The sequence below is a fragment of the Bubalus kerabau genome, chromosome 3 (genome assembly GCF_029407905.1).
Source record: "Bubalus kerabau isolate K-KA32 ecotype Philippines breed swamp buffalo chromosome 3, PCC_UOA_SB_1v2, whole genome shotgun sequence".
Taxonomy (NCBI): domain Eukaryota; kingdom Metazoa; phylum Chordata; class Mammalia; order Artiodactyla; family Bovidae; genus Bubalus; species Bubalus kerabau.
The window spans coordinates 7668448-7682207 of record NC_073626.1 but is presented as its reverse complement, the minus strand read 5'-3'; the positions used below and the strand labels follow the sequence as shown (position 1 = coordinate 7682207).

Here is a 13760-nt window from a genome sequence, read left to right as displayed (position 1 = left end):
TCACTGCTCTAATTTCTTCCTCACAGCTCCCAGCACTTTTCCCTCTTCTCCTTGGGTTAGCCGTCATCACTTCTCCCCAATTACCTGAGAACCTCCTCTTCGTCTCCCTGCCTTCAGCTGCCCCCACCCCACTCTCCCCTCTGCTGCCAGAGTGGGCTTCCTGACACATCAGTCCTTGCAAACAAAGCCTGGATTTTATTCGGGGGTCTGCAACTCCCCTTACTGCCTTGTGTGGTGGAAAGATGTCCTTCCTTCCATCTCCTGAAGTGTGACTGATTGGTCTAAGAGTCAGACTATCTGCCTTAACAGTGACTGGTTTAGTACTGATCTGCATCCCAATTCTGAGCATTGAATTGTGAGAGAAGGTTTTTGGCTTTTTCTCAAAGCATTCTTCATTGCTCTTATCTTTAGGCCACGAAATATTCATAACTATCATGGTACAACCCCCCTGCCTTATTCATGGATGTTTGATCCCCGCAAGACTGTAAGTTTATGGAGCAGAACTTTCCTTATGCTACTTTTCAATTCGTTCCTATTATATTGTATAATAATAGATAAAGAGACAAAGATTCTAGTTCACAATAAAAATAAAATTCACTTGATGATTATGTCTGGCTCCGAACTCTCATCTGTTGTTTTCCAGAATATGGTGTCAGGCTAGATTTCAGCCTTCTTCGCTAATTAGGAGATGGTTCCTAAATGATACACACAAGGAGACCTCTCTACAGGATGTTATGGTCACACCCAATCAAGGTTTTAGGACACCAAAGACAGAGAGACTTTCAACACCCTGTCTTCCCAGCAGAGACAAGGTCACATACTGGCCTGAGTCATCAAAGTCAACAAGACAGGTAGTCAGAAGGGATCTTGGCAACACCCACAAGAAGATGAAGTGGACATAAGATACAAGGTCTTCTCCCCTAATCACCCAAGTCATTAAATTAAAAATCCCTCCTGTCCCTACACAGTCCAGAGAACAAATTAGCCGCCTTGTGTACAGACCATCTGCAATTAGGGGCAGTAGCATAGCTTCTGTTCCTGTAATTACAACTTCTCCTGTGTGGACAGACAGATCCCTCATTGTGTCTGGAACAATCACAGCATTCCAAACACTAAGCAAGCCAAAGTAGCATACCCCAGGGCCAGCGCTTTCAACAATCTGTCGCTCAGCAGCTCCTCCCGAAGCCAGCTCAAGGACCCGGTTTCCTGCCATTGTTAGCGAGTTGAGCCTGGAATTCCATCCAAATGGATTTTACCCCTTCACTACACAGCAGTGCATGTTTCCCTGATTAGTATATTCCTGTGTTTAGACGGGAAGTGGAAGGATTGGGGAAGTGGAGGGAGAAAGACAAGAAAGATAACAAGGGGAAGAAAAATACTTCATTCTATTCATGCTATAGTGATAACAACTTGGAACTCTGGCTTCATCCACTGGTGTAATAAAAGTTCTCACCCATGCATAAATACACATGGGTCTATCAAAAAGCCCATTTTATACAGTAAAGTAACTGGACTGAGCATGAGCAAGCGTACCTGGCTTCATTAATAAACAGTTATTGCTCACCAGGCTCTGAGCATTCTAAGCAGGAGAATGCAGAAAATTATAAACTACAGTCTCTTGTGAGTGTCCTTTTCTACGTGAGTTCTGTTCCCTAAGGATATTATTTCTTCTCACGATGATGGTAATTAGGGGACCTTTGATACCAGGTAAGTGGAATGATTCCTAGTTGTACAAGATTGCAAGGGCCCTTCTCCACGACATGCGTTCAGGCACTGCACTCTACTTTTTTTTTTTTTCTATAATATGAAAGCATTTATCAATTTTATTGTCTTTTAGGGGATTCCCTGGTGGTCCAGTGGTTTGGACTCCTTGCTTCCACTGCCAAGGCTCTGGTTGATCCCTGGTCAGAGAACTAAGATTTTACAAGCTGCTCAATGCAGCCAAATTAAAAAAAAAAAAATTATTGTCCTTTATATCTAGTTGAACCTGCCTTATATAGATCAATACACTATATGTTCTTTGGCAAATATTTAATTATCACATGTATAATAAGGTCTTGGGCTTTGCAGGTGGCTCAGTGGGAAAGAAACCACTTGCCAATGCAAGAGCCAAGGGTTCAATCCCTGGGTCTAGAGGATCCTCCTGGAGGTGGAAATGGCAACCCACTCCAATATTCTTGCCAGGGAAATCCCAGGGACAGAGGAGCCTGGCCACAGTCTATGGGGCTGCAAAGAGTTGGATACAACTGACAGACTTGAACAAACAAACACACACACACATTTAATAAGGTCTATATGTCAAAATGACCCAAAGATATAGAAAATGTAATTCACATTTAAAAGCCTATGAAGTTATAACATTTTAAAACTTAATGTTCCTTAAAGACACCATCAAGAGAGTGAAAAGACAACCCACAGAATGGGAGAAAAATTTTGTACATCATATATCTGATAAGGAATTTGGATCTAGAATATTTAAAGAACTGTTATGACTAGAGACAAATCACATAGTTAAAAGTGGGAAAGAATTTGAATAGACATTTCTCCAAAGAAGATACACAAATGGCCACTGCACACATAAAAGATGCTTAATATTGCTAGTTATCAGAGAAACACAAATCAAAACCACTGCATATCTGCTCAGAAGTGTGTGTTTGTTGCTCAGTCATGTCTGACTTTTCATGTTCCCATGGACTGTAGTCCGCCAGGCTCCCCTGTCCATGGAATATTCTACACAAGAGTACTGGAATTCCCTTCTCTAGGGGATCTTCCCAACTCAGAGATCAAACCTGGGTCTCTTGCATTGCAGACAGATTTTTCACCATCTGAGCTACTAGGGAAGCCCAATAAAACTGAAGCTAGTTGCCATTTCCTCCTCCAGAGGATTTTCCCAATCCAGGGATCAAACTTGCTCTCCCTCAAGTCTCCTGCATTGTAGGCAGATTTTCTTTACCGCTGAGCCACCAGGAAGCGCATTTGCTAAGACACGTCTAATAAAGGTGACAGATAATCGTCATTGGTGAGAATGTGGAGAACCTGGAAGCTTCAGACATTGCTAATGGGGATGTAAAATGGTGAGACTTTGGAAGACAATCTTATAGTTCCATACTCAGTTAAACATGCAGTTACCATATGATTCAGCAGTTCCACTCACTTGCAGGTATCCTTCCAAGAGGAATGAAAAAATAGCCACACAAAAACTTGTATATTCATGTGTGCTGTGCTGTTCTGTGCTGTGCTCAGTCATGTCTGACTCTTTGTGACCCCATGGCCTGTAGCCCGCCAGGCTCCTCTGTCCATGGGATTCTCCAGCAAGAATACTGGAGAGGGTTGCCATTTCCTCCTCCAAGGATCTTCCCATAGCATCATTATTCATAATAGCCCAAAAGTGGAAAACAACCCAATGTCCAACAACTGTTGGATGGATAAATAAAATGAGATATAGCTGTACAACAGAATAGTATCCAGCAGTAAAAGAAACGAAGCACTGGTGTATGCTACAACATAGGTGAATCTTGAAAACATACTAAACAAAAGAAGCCAGGTGCAAACACCACATACATTATGATTTCACTTTATGAGATGCCCAGAGCTGACAGAGACAACAGAATTGACAAAACAGAGACAGACAGTAGACTAGTAGTTGCCCAGGGCTAAGCAGGGGCCTCCCAGGTGGTGCTAGGAGTGAGAACCAGAGATCCCAGCGTCAGGAAGACACCCTGGAGGAGGGCACGGCAACCCACTCCAGTATTCTAGCCTGGACAATCCCACAGGCAGGGAAGCCTGGTGGGCTACAGTCCATAGGCTCACAAAGAGTCAGACACTGAGCGACTGAGCACACACAAAAACATTTAATTGGTTTTGCTAAACATAGAACCCAGGGAATCCCTACAGAGATGTGGCCCAAGCTGATGTCGTGAGACAAGTAAAGTGCTCCCAGTTTACAGAGTTCCGAAAACAGAAGTAGAAAGCTTTCAAAGATATTATGGTCCTGCTCTACTCATTATGCAGTTAGAACCTTTCTCCAGGCACATTTAAGAATTTCTAGAAACACCAAAGTCTTCATTGTCTTCTAGCTATTGTGCCTGGGGCAGGGAGAGAGGTGGAGCTTCTGCTCTTGTTTCCATTCATTCCATCCAGAAGTGAGGTCTCCCTTCCCCAGTGTGCTCTAGAGCAGATCTTGGCCTAGACTCTGAAGACCTCCGCTATACTATCTTCCTGTGCTTACCTTTTTACCCCTTTTTCCTCATCTCACCGAATCCTCTTCAACAGTAGCCTTTTTCCCTCACACTATTTTGGAGTAATAAAAATGTTCTAAATCCATGTAAGTAAATTCTACATTTTATCTACATTTTGCAACCTTCCAATAAATAGAATCTATTCCTGGAATAAATCCAGTCCATGGAATTCTCCAGGCCACAATACTGGAGTGGGTAGCCTTTCCCTTCTCCAGGGGATCTTCCCAACCCAGGGATCAAACCCAGGTCTTCCGCATTGAAGGAGGATTCCTTACCAGCTGAGCCACAAGGGAAGCCTGACAGAATCATTGAAAGTAATTTAATTCACCTTGGTCATGGACAACTTTTGCAGTTTGGTTTGGTTTTGGTTTGGTTTGGTAAATCTTAGTAGCTTTCAAAAACATTCAAATGGAAAATACTTAACTTTCCTCTGCAACCTCATTAGCAAGCCATAATGAGAGCAAGTCTCAGGCCAAATTTTCACACACAGACACCTATCTGATAAACATTCATTAACAAAACAGGCTTAGAACAATTCATCAACTGGGTTTCTAAACTTGACCAAGCCCCAGCTGCCTGTTCTTTAGGTGTGCCAAACATGTCCTGTAACACATTTGCTCACCGCAGATACAACAAAATTCCTAGATAAGAGTCAAAACATTGTAATTGACAACATTTCATCCCTTAAACCAATGACGGGATGTAGGACCAAATAGGGACCAAGCTAAGATGTGAAATGGGTCCATCGTTGAGTTGAATCTTAGGTCCTGTTCAATTCACAGAGAAGGAGCACCTCTGAGCTCTAGTTTATGCATCTTGAATCCCTTTAAATTCACAATGAGAAGTAATTAACAAGACTGTAGTTTCATCAATAAAAATCCATTGCTGATAATTATATGAATTAGCAAAGCAATGTAACTTAACGAGGAGACCTTATAAAAGACGTGAATGACCTTTCTGTTATAATCCTGGCCGGCCACCTCCTAACTGCTGCTGCTGCTGCTAAGTTGCTTTAGTTGTGTCTGACTCTGTGCGACCCCATAGATGGCAGCCCACCAGGCTCTGCTGTCCCTGGGATTCTCCAGGCAAGAACACTGGAGTGGGTTGCCATTTCCTTCTCCAATGCATGAAAGTGAAAAGTGAAAGTGAAGTCGCTCAGTCGTGTCTGACTCTTCGAAACCCCATGGACTGCAGCCTACCAGGCTCCTCCGTCCAAACTAGGCCTTCTTAACCTGAGATTGACCTAAAGTAACACACTTAGAGCGTCACTCTGATTATACCCAAGTATTTCTAAACAGGGGCTTCCCTGGTGACTCAGCAGTGAAGAATCCACCTGCCAAATACAGGAGACTGGAATTCAATCTCTGGGTCAGGAAGATCCCTTGGAGGAGGAAATGGCAACCCACTCCAGTATTCGTGCCTGGAAAATCCCATGGACAGAGGAGCCTGGCGGGCTACAGTCCATGAGGTCACAGAGAGTCGGTCATGACTTTGTGACTAAACCACCATCATCATTTCAAAGAAACTTATAGGCATCATAACGAGCCCATAAATTAACATTTTGTAGATTGAACCTCTGTTACATATGAACAAATGCTCTAGGATCCGTACCAGTGTGCTTTTGGATGGTCTTCTGAGTAAGTAATGAAGATGGATGTCTTCCTAGCCACACTGTCTGCTGCCCAGGGAAGGGTCATTTAAGCAATGTTGGAAGCAGAGGGACAACCACTCCCAGCCTGGACTCCCCACTTCACTTATGGACCCCTAATCTCTTCCGGAAAGGGTTGTGTTTGGTGGGTTGTTTTTTTTTTCCATACCACTCCAGTGACACATTGAAAAGCCTACAGGTCTTAATTTGTGGTTCAAGGACTACTTTGAGAATGTAGTAAAAATCTCTTCAATAAAGGTGCACATACGCACTTGCAAAAAATATTTTTTAAGAAAAATCTAAAAAATTATTTATCTATCTTTGGCTGTGCTAGGTCTCTGTTGCTGCGCTGGGCTTTCTCACTTGTGGCGAACAGGGGCTTCTCTTGTCATGGAGCGTGGGCTTGAAGCTCTTGGGCTCAGTAGTTGTGGCGTATGGGCTTAGCTGCCCCCACGGCATTTGAGATCTTTCTGGACCAGGGAAGTGGCAATCCACTCCAGAATTCTTGCCTGGAGAATCCCATGGACAGAGGAAGCTGGCGGGCCGCAGGCCATTGGGTCACAAAGAGTCAGACACGACTGAGCGACCAACACCACTCTGACTACGGACCAGGGATCCAACTCATGTCCCCTGCACTGGCAAGCAGATCCTTAACCACTAGACCCTGGGGACGTTCTGCAAAAATTAAACTTTCAATTCCTTTTCAGATTGTTTACAAACCCTAGCCTTACCCCCACTCACCACCGTCATCACCAGCTTCTTCCTCTAATTTTCCAGGAATCCACTGAGGCTTTTCAATAGATCACCTCTGACATTATGACATCAAGAAAACCAGTTTACCTCCCTGAGCCCCTAAGTTTCATGTTCCCTATAGTCTGCTCTCACAGTGCTTCCTCCTACTCCATCATGGTACTCTGAAGAGGAAGTGAAATATCAGTTATGGACACACTCCAGAAGTGCAGATCACTGTGTAAATGCATCGCGATTCTGTTAAGGAAAGTACAATCCACAGTGAGGAGAGGCTTTAGTCTTCTCTGCCTTTCCCTGGACACGTAGGACATTATTAATACGTGGCACCAAGTCTGCTCACACTTTCTGTGTTTTTTCAGAAGCAGACAAGCAACAGTGTTTTCCAGGACAGCCCTCTGCAATGTTGTTGTTGTTTAGCCGCTCAGTTGTGCCCGACTCTTTGTGACCCCATGGGCTGTAGCCCACCAGGTTCCTCTGTCCATGGGATTTCCCAGGCAAGAATACTGGAGTGGGTTGCCATTCCCTTCTCCAGGGGATCTTGCCACCAGGGAATGGAACTTATACCTCCTGCATTGGCAGGATTCTTTACCACTGAGCCACCCGGGAAGCTTTCTGCAGTAAGCAGAGCTCACCTTGGGTTTCTTCTCCCCTCTCGACACACGGCCCTTGCTTTTACCTCTCAGCTTTCCTTCGCCACCCATCCTCACTCAGAGCTGACACAGGACCCTAAACTGCTGAGTTAATTCACACTGAAGCTACATGTTCCAGGAAACAAACTCACTCAGAAGGACAATGCAGGCAGCGGAGTGCAGTTTATTACACCGGTGGGCCCAAGGCAGAGTCTCCTCTTAGCCAAGGACCCCAGCCAGTTTTTGTGAAAACTTTATACACCTAAGCGTACATGCCCAAACCCACCTACCCAAATTCCCTGAAACTAGTCTGAACAAAGGAAAAGAAAGATACAAAGTTAACCCGTGATTCATATGCCTTAAGCCTAGGTAGTTGACAGTGGACAATTATCAATAGGCCTGTGGTCATACCCCAATGAGCATAACAGAATGTATGATTCTATTCGGTTACACAGATAATTAGGATATTCTTTAGGCTAAGGAGAGTCTGGGGACGAGCCCTGGGGCTCTTCCTTCCAGGGGCCTGGTTTTCCAGTTGGTATGTCGTTTCCATAGATACTGGGCATAGAGCTCAAAGTCCACAGTCCAGCCCAGGATGGAGTCCTGCTTTCAAGATGGAGCCTGTTCTGTCTGTTTCCTCCTTCGTTTACCCCAGCAGTATTTCACATTTTAAAGGCAAGCTGCACTGTCAGCTTTACAGTCTACGCTAAAGAAAGGATCTCTAATGTTGAAATTCCAGTAACTGTAGCCCTGGCCTGAGGAAGCTAGTTTTTCAGGAGGATCCTCAAGTCAGTCCTATAGGCAATCACGTATTCCTGGTCAGCAGGGGTTGGGGGGGTGGTGCGTTAAGAGTATCATTTGCTTTAGGGAGAGAAGATCCTCCTATATCTAGGCAGGAGAATTTCAAAAGAGATAGTGAAGAATTGCACCCCTTTTTCTATAAGAGCATAGCTTTTCCCTAACAAGAAGGGGAGAATCAGCTCTGTGTCAATATTTATGGTTGTTGGTGGTGTTTAGTCGCTAAGTTGTGTCCCACTCTTTGCGACCCCCATGAACTGCAGGATGCCAGGCTTCCCTCCAATTTGGATACCATTAGTTATCCCAAGGGCTTCCATTTCCTAGCACTCCTGGCCTACCTTGAACTCATGGGTAAGTGTAGGAGGAGCATCAAGGAACACACCTCCAGGAGGAATTGGCTATCATCAAAAGCGGGTTAAAAAAAAGCTGGGTTAGGGCGTGTGTTCACCTTGAAAATGTTCTATTTAACAATTGGGTCATGTGTATCTGATGTAGGAACTTTTTTCTACCATAAGTGACACCAATAAATGTTTGTTATTTAAAAAAAAAAAAAAAAAAAGGAACACACTTCCTTGCTCCACCCTTTACCTCAAAAGCACTTGAAAACACATACTGTTTGGTTTCACTTATACAAGATATCTGGGCTTCCCGAGTGGTGCTAGTGGTAAAGAAACTGCCTGCCAATGCAGGGGACATAAGAGATGCAGGTTTGATTGCTGGGTTGGGAAGATCCCCCAGAGGAGGGCATGGCAGCCCATTCCAGTAATCTTGCCTAGAGAATCCCAAGGACAGAGGAGCCTGGCGGCCTACGGTCCATGGGGTCGCAAAGAGTGGCGCACGAGTGAAGCAACTTAGCACACACGCAAACGAGACATCTAGAATAGTCGAATTCTTAGAGTCAGAAAGTGCACTGGTAGACGCCAGGGGCCAGAGGTGGGGGGTGGAGATGGAGTGCTTAGTGGGAACAGAGTCTCAGGATGTTGTTGTTTAGTCTCTAAGTCAAGTCTGACTCTTTGCAGACTGATGGACTGTAGCCCATGAGGCTCCTCTGTCCCCGGGATTTCCCAGCACAAATACTGGATCGGGTTCCCATTTCCTTCCCTCGGGGATCTTCCCAACCCAGGGATGGAACCTGCGTCTCCTGCATTGGCAGGCAGATTCTTTACCACTGAGCCACCTGGGAAGCCCGAGTTTCAGTATTCAGTTCAGTTCAGTTCAGTCTCTCAGTCATGTCTGAGATTCTTTGCGACCCCATGGACTGCAGCACGTTGGGCCTCCCTGTCCATCACCAACTCCCAGAACTTGCTCAAACTCATGCCCATCGAGTCGGTGATACCATCCAACAATCTCATCCTCTGTTGTCCCCTTCTCCTCCCGCCTTCAATCTTTCCCAGCATCATGGTTTTTTCCAATGAGTCAGTTCTTCACATCAGGTGGCCAAAGGATTGGAGTTTCAGCTTCAGCATCAGCCCTTCCAATGAATATTCAGGACTGATTTCCTTTAGGATGGACTTGTTCTATCTCCTTGCAGTCCAAGGGAGTCTCAAGAGTCTTCTTCAACACCACAGTTCAAAAACATCGATTCTTCCACCCTCAGCTTTCTTTATAATCCAACTCTCACATCCATACATGACTACTGGAAAAACCATAGCTTTGACTATACAGACCTTTGTTGGCAAACTAGTGTCTCTGCTTTTAAATATGCTGTCTAGGTTGGTCATAGCTCTTCTTCCAAAGAGCAAGTATCTTTGAGTTTCAGTTTAGGAAGATGAAAAATTCAGGAGATGGATGATGGTGAGAGTTCACTAACAATATGAATGTACTTAGGGCCACCAACCGTATAGTGAAGTGTGGTTAAAATAACATGTTTGACATTATGCGACTTTTATCACAATACAAATAGGTAAGTAAATATACATTTTTTTTTTAAAAAAAAGAACTTGAAGGTTCAAAGTCAAGACCCCCCATTTACCTGTTCCCACGTGGCCTTCCCCTACCAGGAGCAAATCTCGGCCTGGATGCCTCCTTCCATGACAGCTCCCACCTCACCCAATGACTTTGTCTTACTTCAGTCCAGTAGTCTGGCCCTTGCTCTTGGTCCTCCCATACTGCATTTTCCCCATCCATGCCCTCTCCCTGCCCTGGTGCTGCTTGCCTAATCAAATCCTGGCTTGACTCTATTGGAGAGGCTCTACGTCCAACTCACAGCCCTGACAATTCTAAGCCACCCCAGTCCTGCAGGGCAGAAACAAGGCTCTCCCTGGCTCAGGTTGCCCAATCCTCTAAGCATACAGCCAGCCCTGCCAAGTTTTAACCAGAGACTTACATTCCAAAGGAGAAACTTATAAATTCAAATGCTTTCCTAGAAACCAATGATGAGTCTTTTAATGCAGTCATATCATTTAAAGAAAACTCAAGCCTGCATTAATTTCATTTTTCATATAATTCGTACAAGGAGCCTGGACTCTGTATTTCCTATCCACCTTCTATTTGCATTCTCTGTTGCTCCCCTGTCCAAGTTTTAATGGCTCAGCTGGAATTGAGACCATATTTGCTCCTCATGTTTGTTTGAACACTTAGGTTCTGTAAAAATATTCGCCTCCCAAATTCCCCATGACAGACAGATGTCCTAGCTCATTGCTGTTGTTAAGTATCTTGGCAGGGAGAGAACTGGCTTCATATTTCAAAGAATCCCCTTTTCTACTAAAAAGTTTTGGTATCACTACACAAAGGCAGTTACAACATGCACTCAGAGTGGAGGCACCAGGACCCTCTTAAAAAGAAAAGGCAAAGCTTCATTTTCTCTCAAGGCCCGCTAATTAGCTCGGTGACCTCAAGCTTAACCTCTCCAGGCCTTGGTTTCCTCATTTGTAAATGGGGGATTGGTTTGATTTAAAAGGTTTCATCCAGCCACAACCTTCTCCTATTCTCTCAAGATAGATCATAGCAAAGGAAACCATAATTTGACTCTGGGCACAGGGATTTTTAGGAGAATATTACAAATCTACAAATAGAGTTTAAGATGGCATCAGTCTCCCTGTGCTAACAGAGTGCATGTCCATTTTCTCCTGCTGTACTCTTTCGCTGAGTAATTGGAAAGAGCCTTGAGGGGTAAAGACTTGATGAGCCTCCAGGACAGCGGGGTTCATTCACATTTAGATTCCGAAAGTCAAAAACCACTGAAGCCAAGTCCTCTCACCAGGCAGGACCAGCAGCCGCCACCTCAGTTGAATCCATCTCAGTGTCGCATGAAATGAATACAAACACAAGTTTTCATAAATGGACAAATGTGAGAAGGACCCCAGCTCTGCTCTTTCGTTCCTTGCTTTTTTCACTGGTAAGATGAACTTTCCCCTTCTGTTGTAGCTACATTTGACATGCGTGCTCAGTTACTCAGTCCTGACTCTTTGTGACCCCCTGGACTGCAGGCTTCTCTGTCCATGGGATTTCCCAGGCAAGAATACTGGAGTGGGTTGCCATTTCCTGGTCCAACCTGCATCTCCCTTGTCTTCTGCATTGGTGGGGGGATTCTTTACCACTGAGCCATCAGGAAAGCACCGACCCCTTTACTGTTACTACTAAAGTTCTGGGCATAGCAAACACAAGCCCTTACAGAGTTCTCTGAGTCATACCAGCGAGCTTTCACTCATGGAATCTTACAAAGTAGGAGCTATTATTAACCCCTTGAACAGACTGCGAATGGAGGAGAAAATGGCAACTCACTCCAAGATTCTTGCCCGGGGAAATCCCACGGACAGAGGAGCCTGGCTGGTGGGCTACAGTCCATGGGGTCCCAAAGAATCAGACATGGCTGAGTGAGCACACACGCAGAGATTGAGATACAGATTCCAACAGCATTTTTCTGCCTTACAACAATCATAAAACATTACTATGCAATTGGGGAAGAGATAATCCAACTCCCCTGATATATTCATGCCACTTTATAATTATTCAACAGTCTTGAGGATTTAACAGATATTTATTTTAAAAGTTTTATAAATGCCTTAAACTCTGTGAAATCATAGTATGAGTAGAATATTTGCATGTATAGATAAGTTTGATGAAGAACTATCTGCTTCAGCCCTTTAACATGTACCGTTACCTTCGCATTAACGTGCTTTCTACCTTTGACAGGCAGCCACCCAATCACTTGTTTCTTGAGTCAGGGCTGCACCCGGAACCTTAGTCCTGGAGGAGAGGGTGTGGCCAAGTGGCGGAGACAGAGTTGCCAGTCGTCTGATGACTCTTCCTGAGCCAGGCTGGGAGCTGATTATCAGAGCTACAACTTGCTTACTCTGTTCTTCTAGCCCTTGACTTCCCTGCACAGCTCTGAAACATCTCTGCCTTTAGGAAGGGGCAACTCCATGAAAAGGTCCCGGATCACTGTAACTACATCATGAGTCTAATAAAAGCCAAGGGGTGAGCTATAAAGCAGTTTGCTGCAGGAGCTTGGCCTGTTTCCTGGAGGTCTTTTGGCCTCTTCCCTCCCCTAATTCCCTGGATGCTGTATCTGTCACTCCATTGCTCCTATGGGCTCTTATTCAAACCCACAGGCTGTTTTTCTATGAACAAGCACTAATTGAGATCCAGGATGTCAGTTTCAGGCACCGATCAAAGGAAACTGCTCACCTTAGCCCTGTCCTGTTACAGAGTTCCAGTCACATAGGAAGATTTTGGGCTCACAATTCAGTCTTCAACCTCCACTCCTCCACATTCCTCTCTTCTAATGAAAAACAGTCTGGGGAGGGAAAAAAAACACATACATGACCAGCTGTATCTTCATTTTGTCTACTGTCCTCTGTGAGCAAAAATACAGGTTTTCATTTCTTTCCATTAAATACATAGTTGTGTGCAAGGAGAATGGGTTGAAAGAAGCCTTATTATGTCCAAGAGTTCCTATTTCTTTAAAAATATTTGCTGTTAGGACTTAGAATCCTTTCTACCAACCAAAGATTCAGAGAGGTCAGGAAAAACATTCACTGCCAGTGATCCTGTTCATAAAGGGGTAGGGAAACTTTCCATATGGGGAAAAATGAGGCCAAGCAAAGAGGGAAAAAGGAAGCTTCCCCAACCAAAATAGAGAAAGGGCCCTACAAGAAACCAGGCAACAATATCTCAAAGAAAAGGCACTCCATGGACTGTAGCCCACCAGGCTTCCCTGTCCATGGAATTCTCCAGGCAAAAATACTGAAGTGGGTAACCAGTTCCTTCTCCAGGGGATCTTCCCAACCCAGGGATCGAACCTGGGTCTCCTGAACTGCAGGCAGATTCTTTACCATCTGAGCCACCAAGGAAGCCAAGATGGTCACATAAATAGATAATTAGAATAAAAATGTTTGGGGCTTCCCTGGTGGTTCAGTGCTGAAGTATCCACCTGCCAATGCAGGAGACATGGGTTCGATCCCTGGTCCGGAAAGATCCTATGTGCCCCAGAGCAACTAAGCCATGTACCACAACTACTGAGACTGTGCTCTACAGCCCAGGAGCCAAAAGTACCGAAGCCCGAGCAGGCTACAGCCCATGGTCCACAACATAAGAAGCTATTGCAATGAGAAGCCTGTGCACCACAAGGAGAGAAAAAGCCCACACACAGCAATGAAGACAGCACAGCCAAAAATAAATCAAAATTAAAAAAAAATAGAAATGTTTGGTATGAAGGAGGGTGTACATCATATGTGGAAACATAGATAAAGGAAT

At 44.6% G+C, this 13760-nt stretch overlaps 1 protein-coding gene across 2 annotated transcripts in view; it reads right to left on the bottom strand.

Annotated features, from left to right (window-relative positions):
- Window positions 1-13760, bottom strand: part of TMEM170B (transmembrane protein 170B) — a 208310-nt gene that overhangs the window by 110497 nt on the left and 84053 nt on the right. Inside the window, exon 3 of one of the 2 annotated variants that reach the window (XR_008711315.1) lies at window positions 12693-12801. Coding sequence is in view for 1 of the 2 variants with exons in the window: in XM_055570594.1 (XP_055426569.1) it covers window positions 12743-12801 (59 nt within the window). In the remaining variant the exon portion in view is untranslated. Of the gene's footprint in view, window positions 1-12638; window positions 12802-13760 lie in introns of those variants that run through there. The other variant, XM_055570594.1, reaches the window with a different exon arrangement.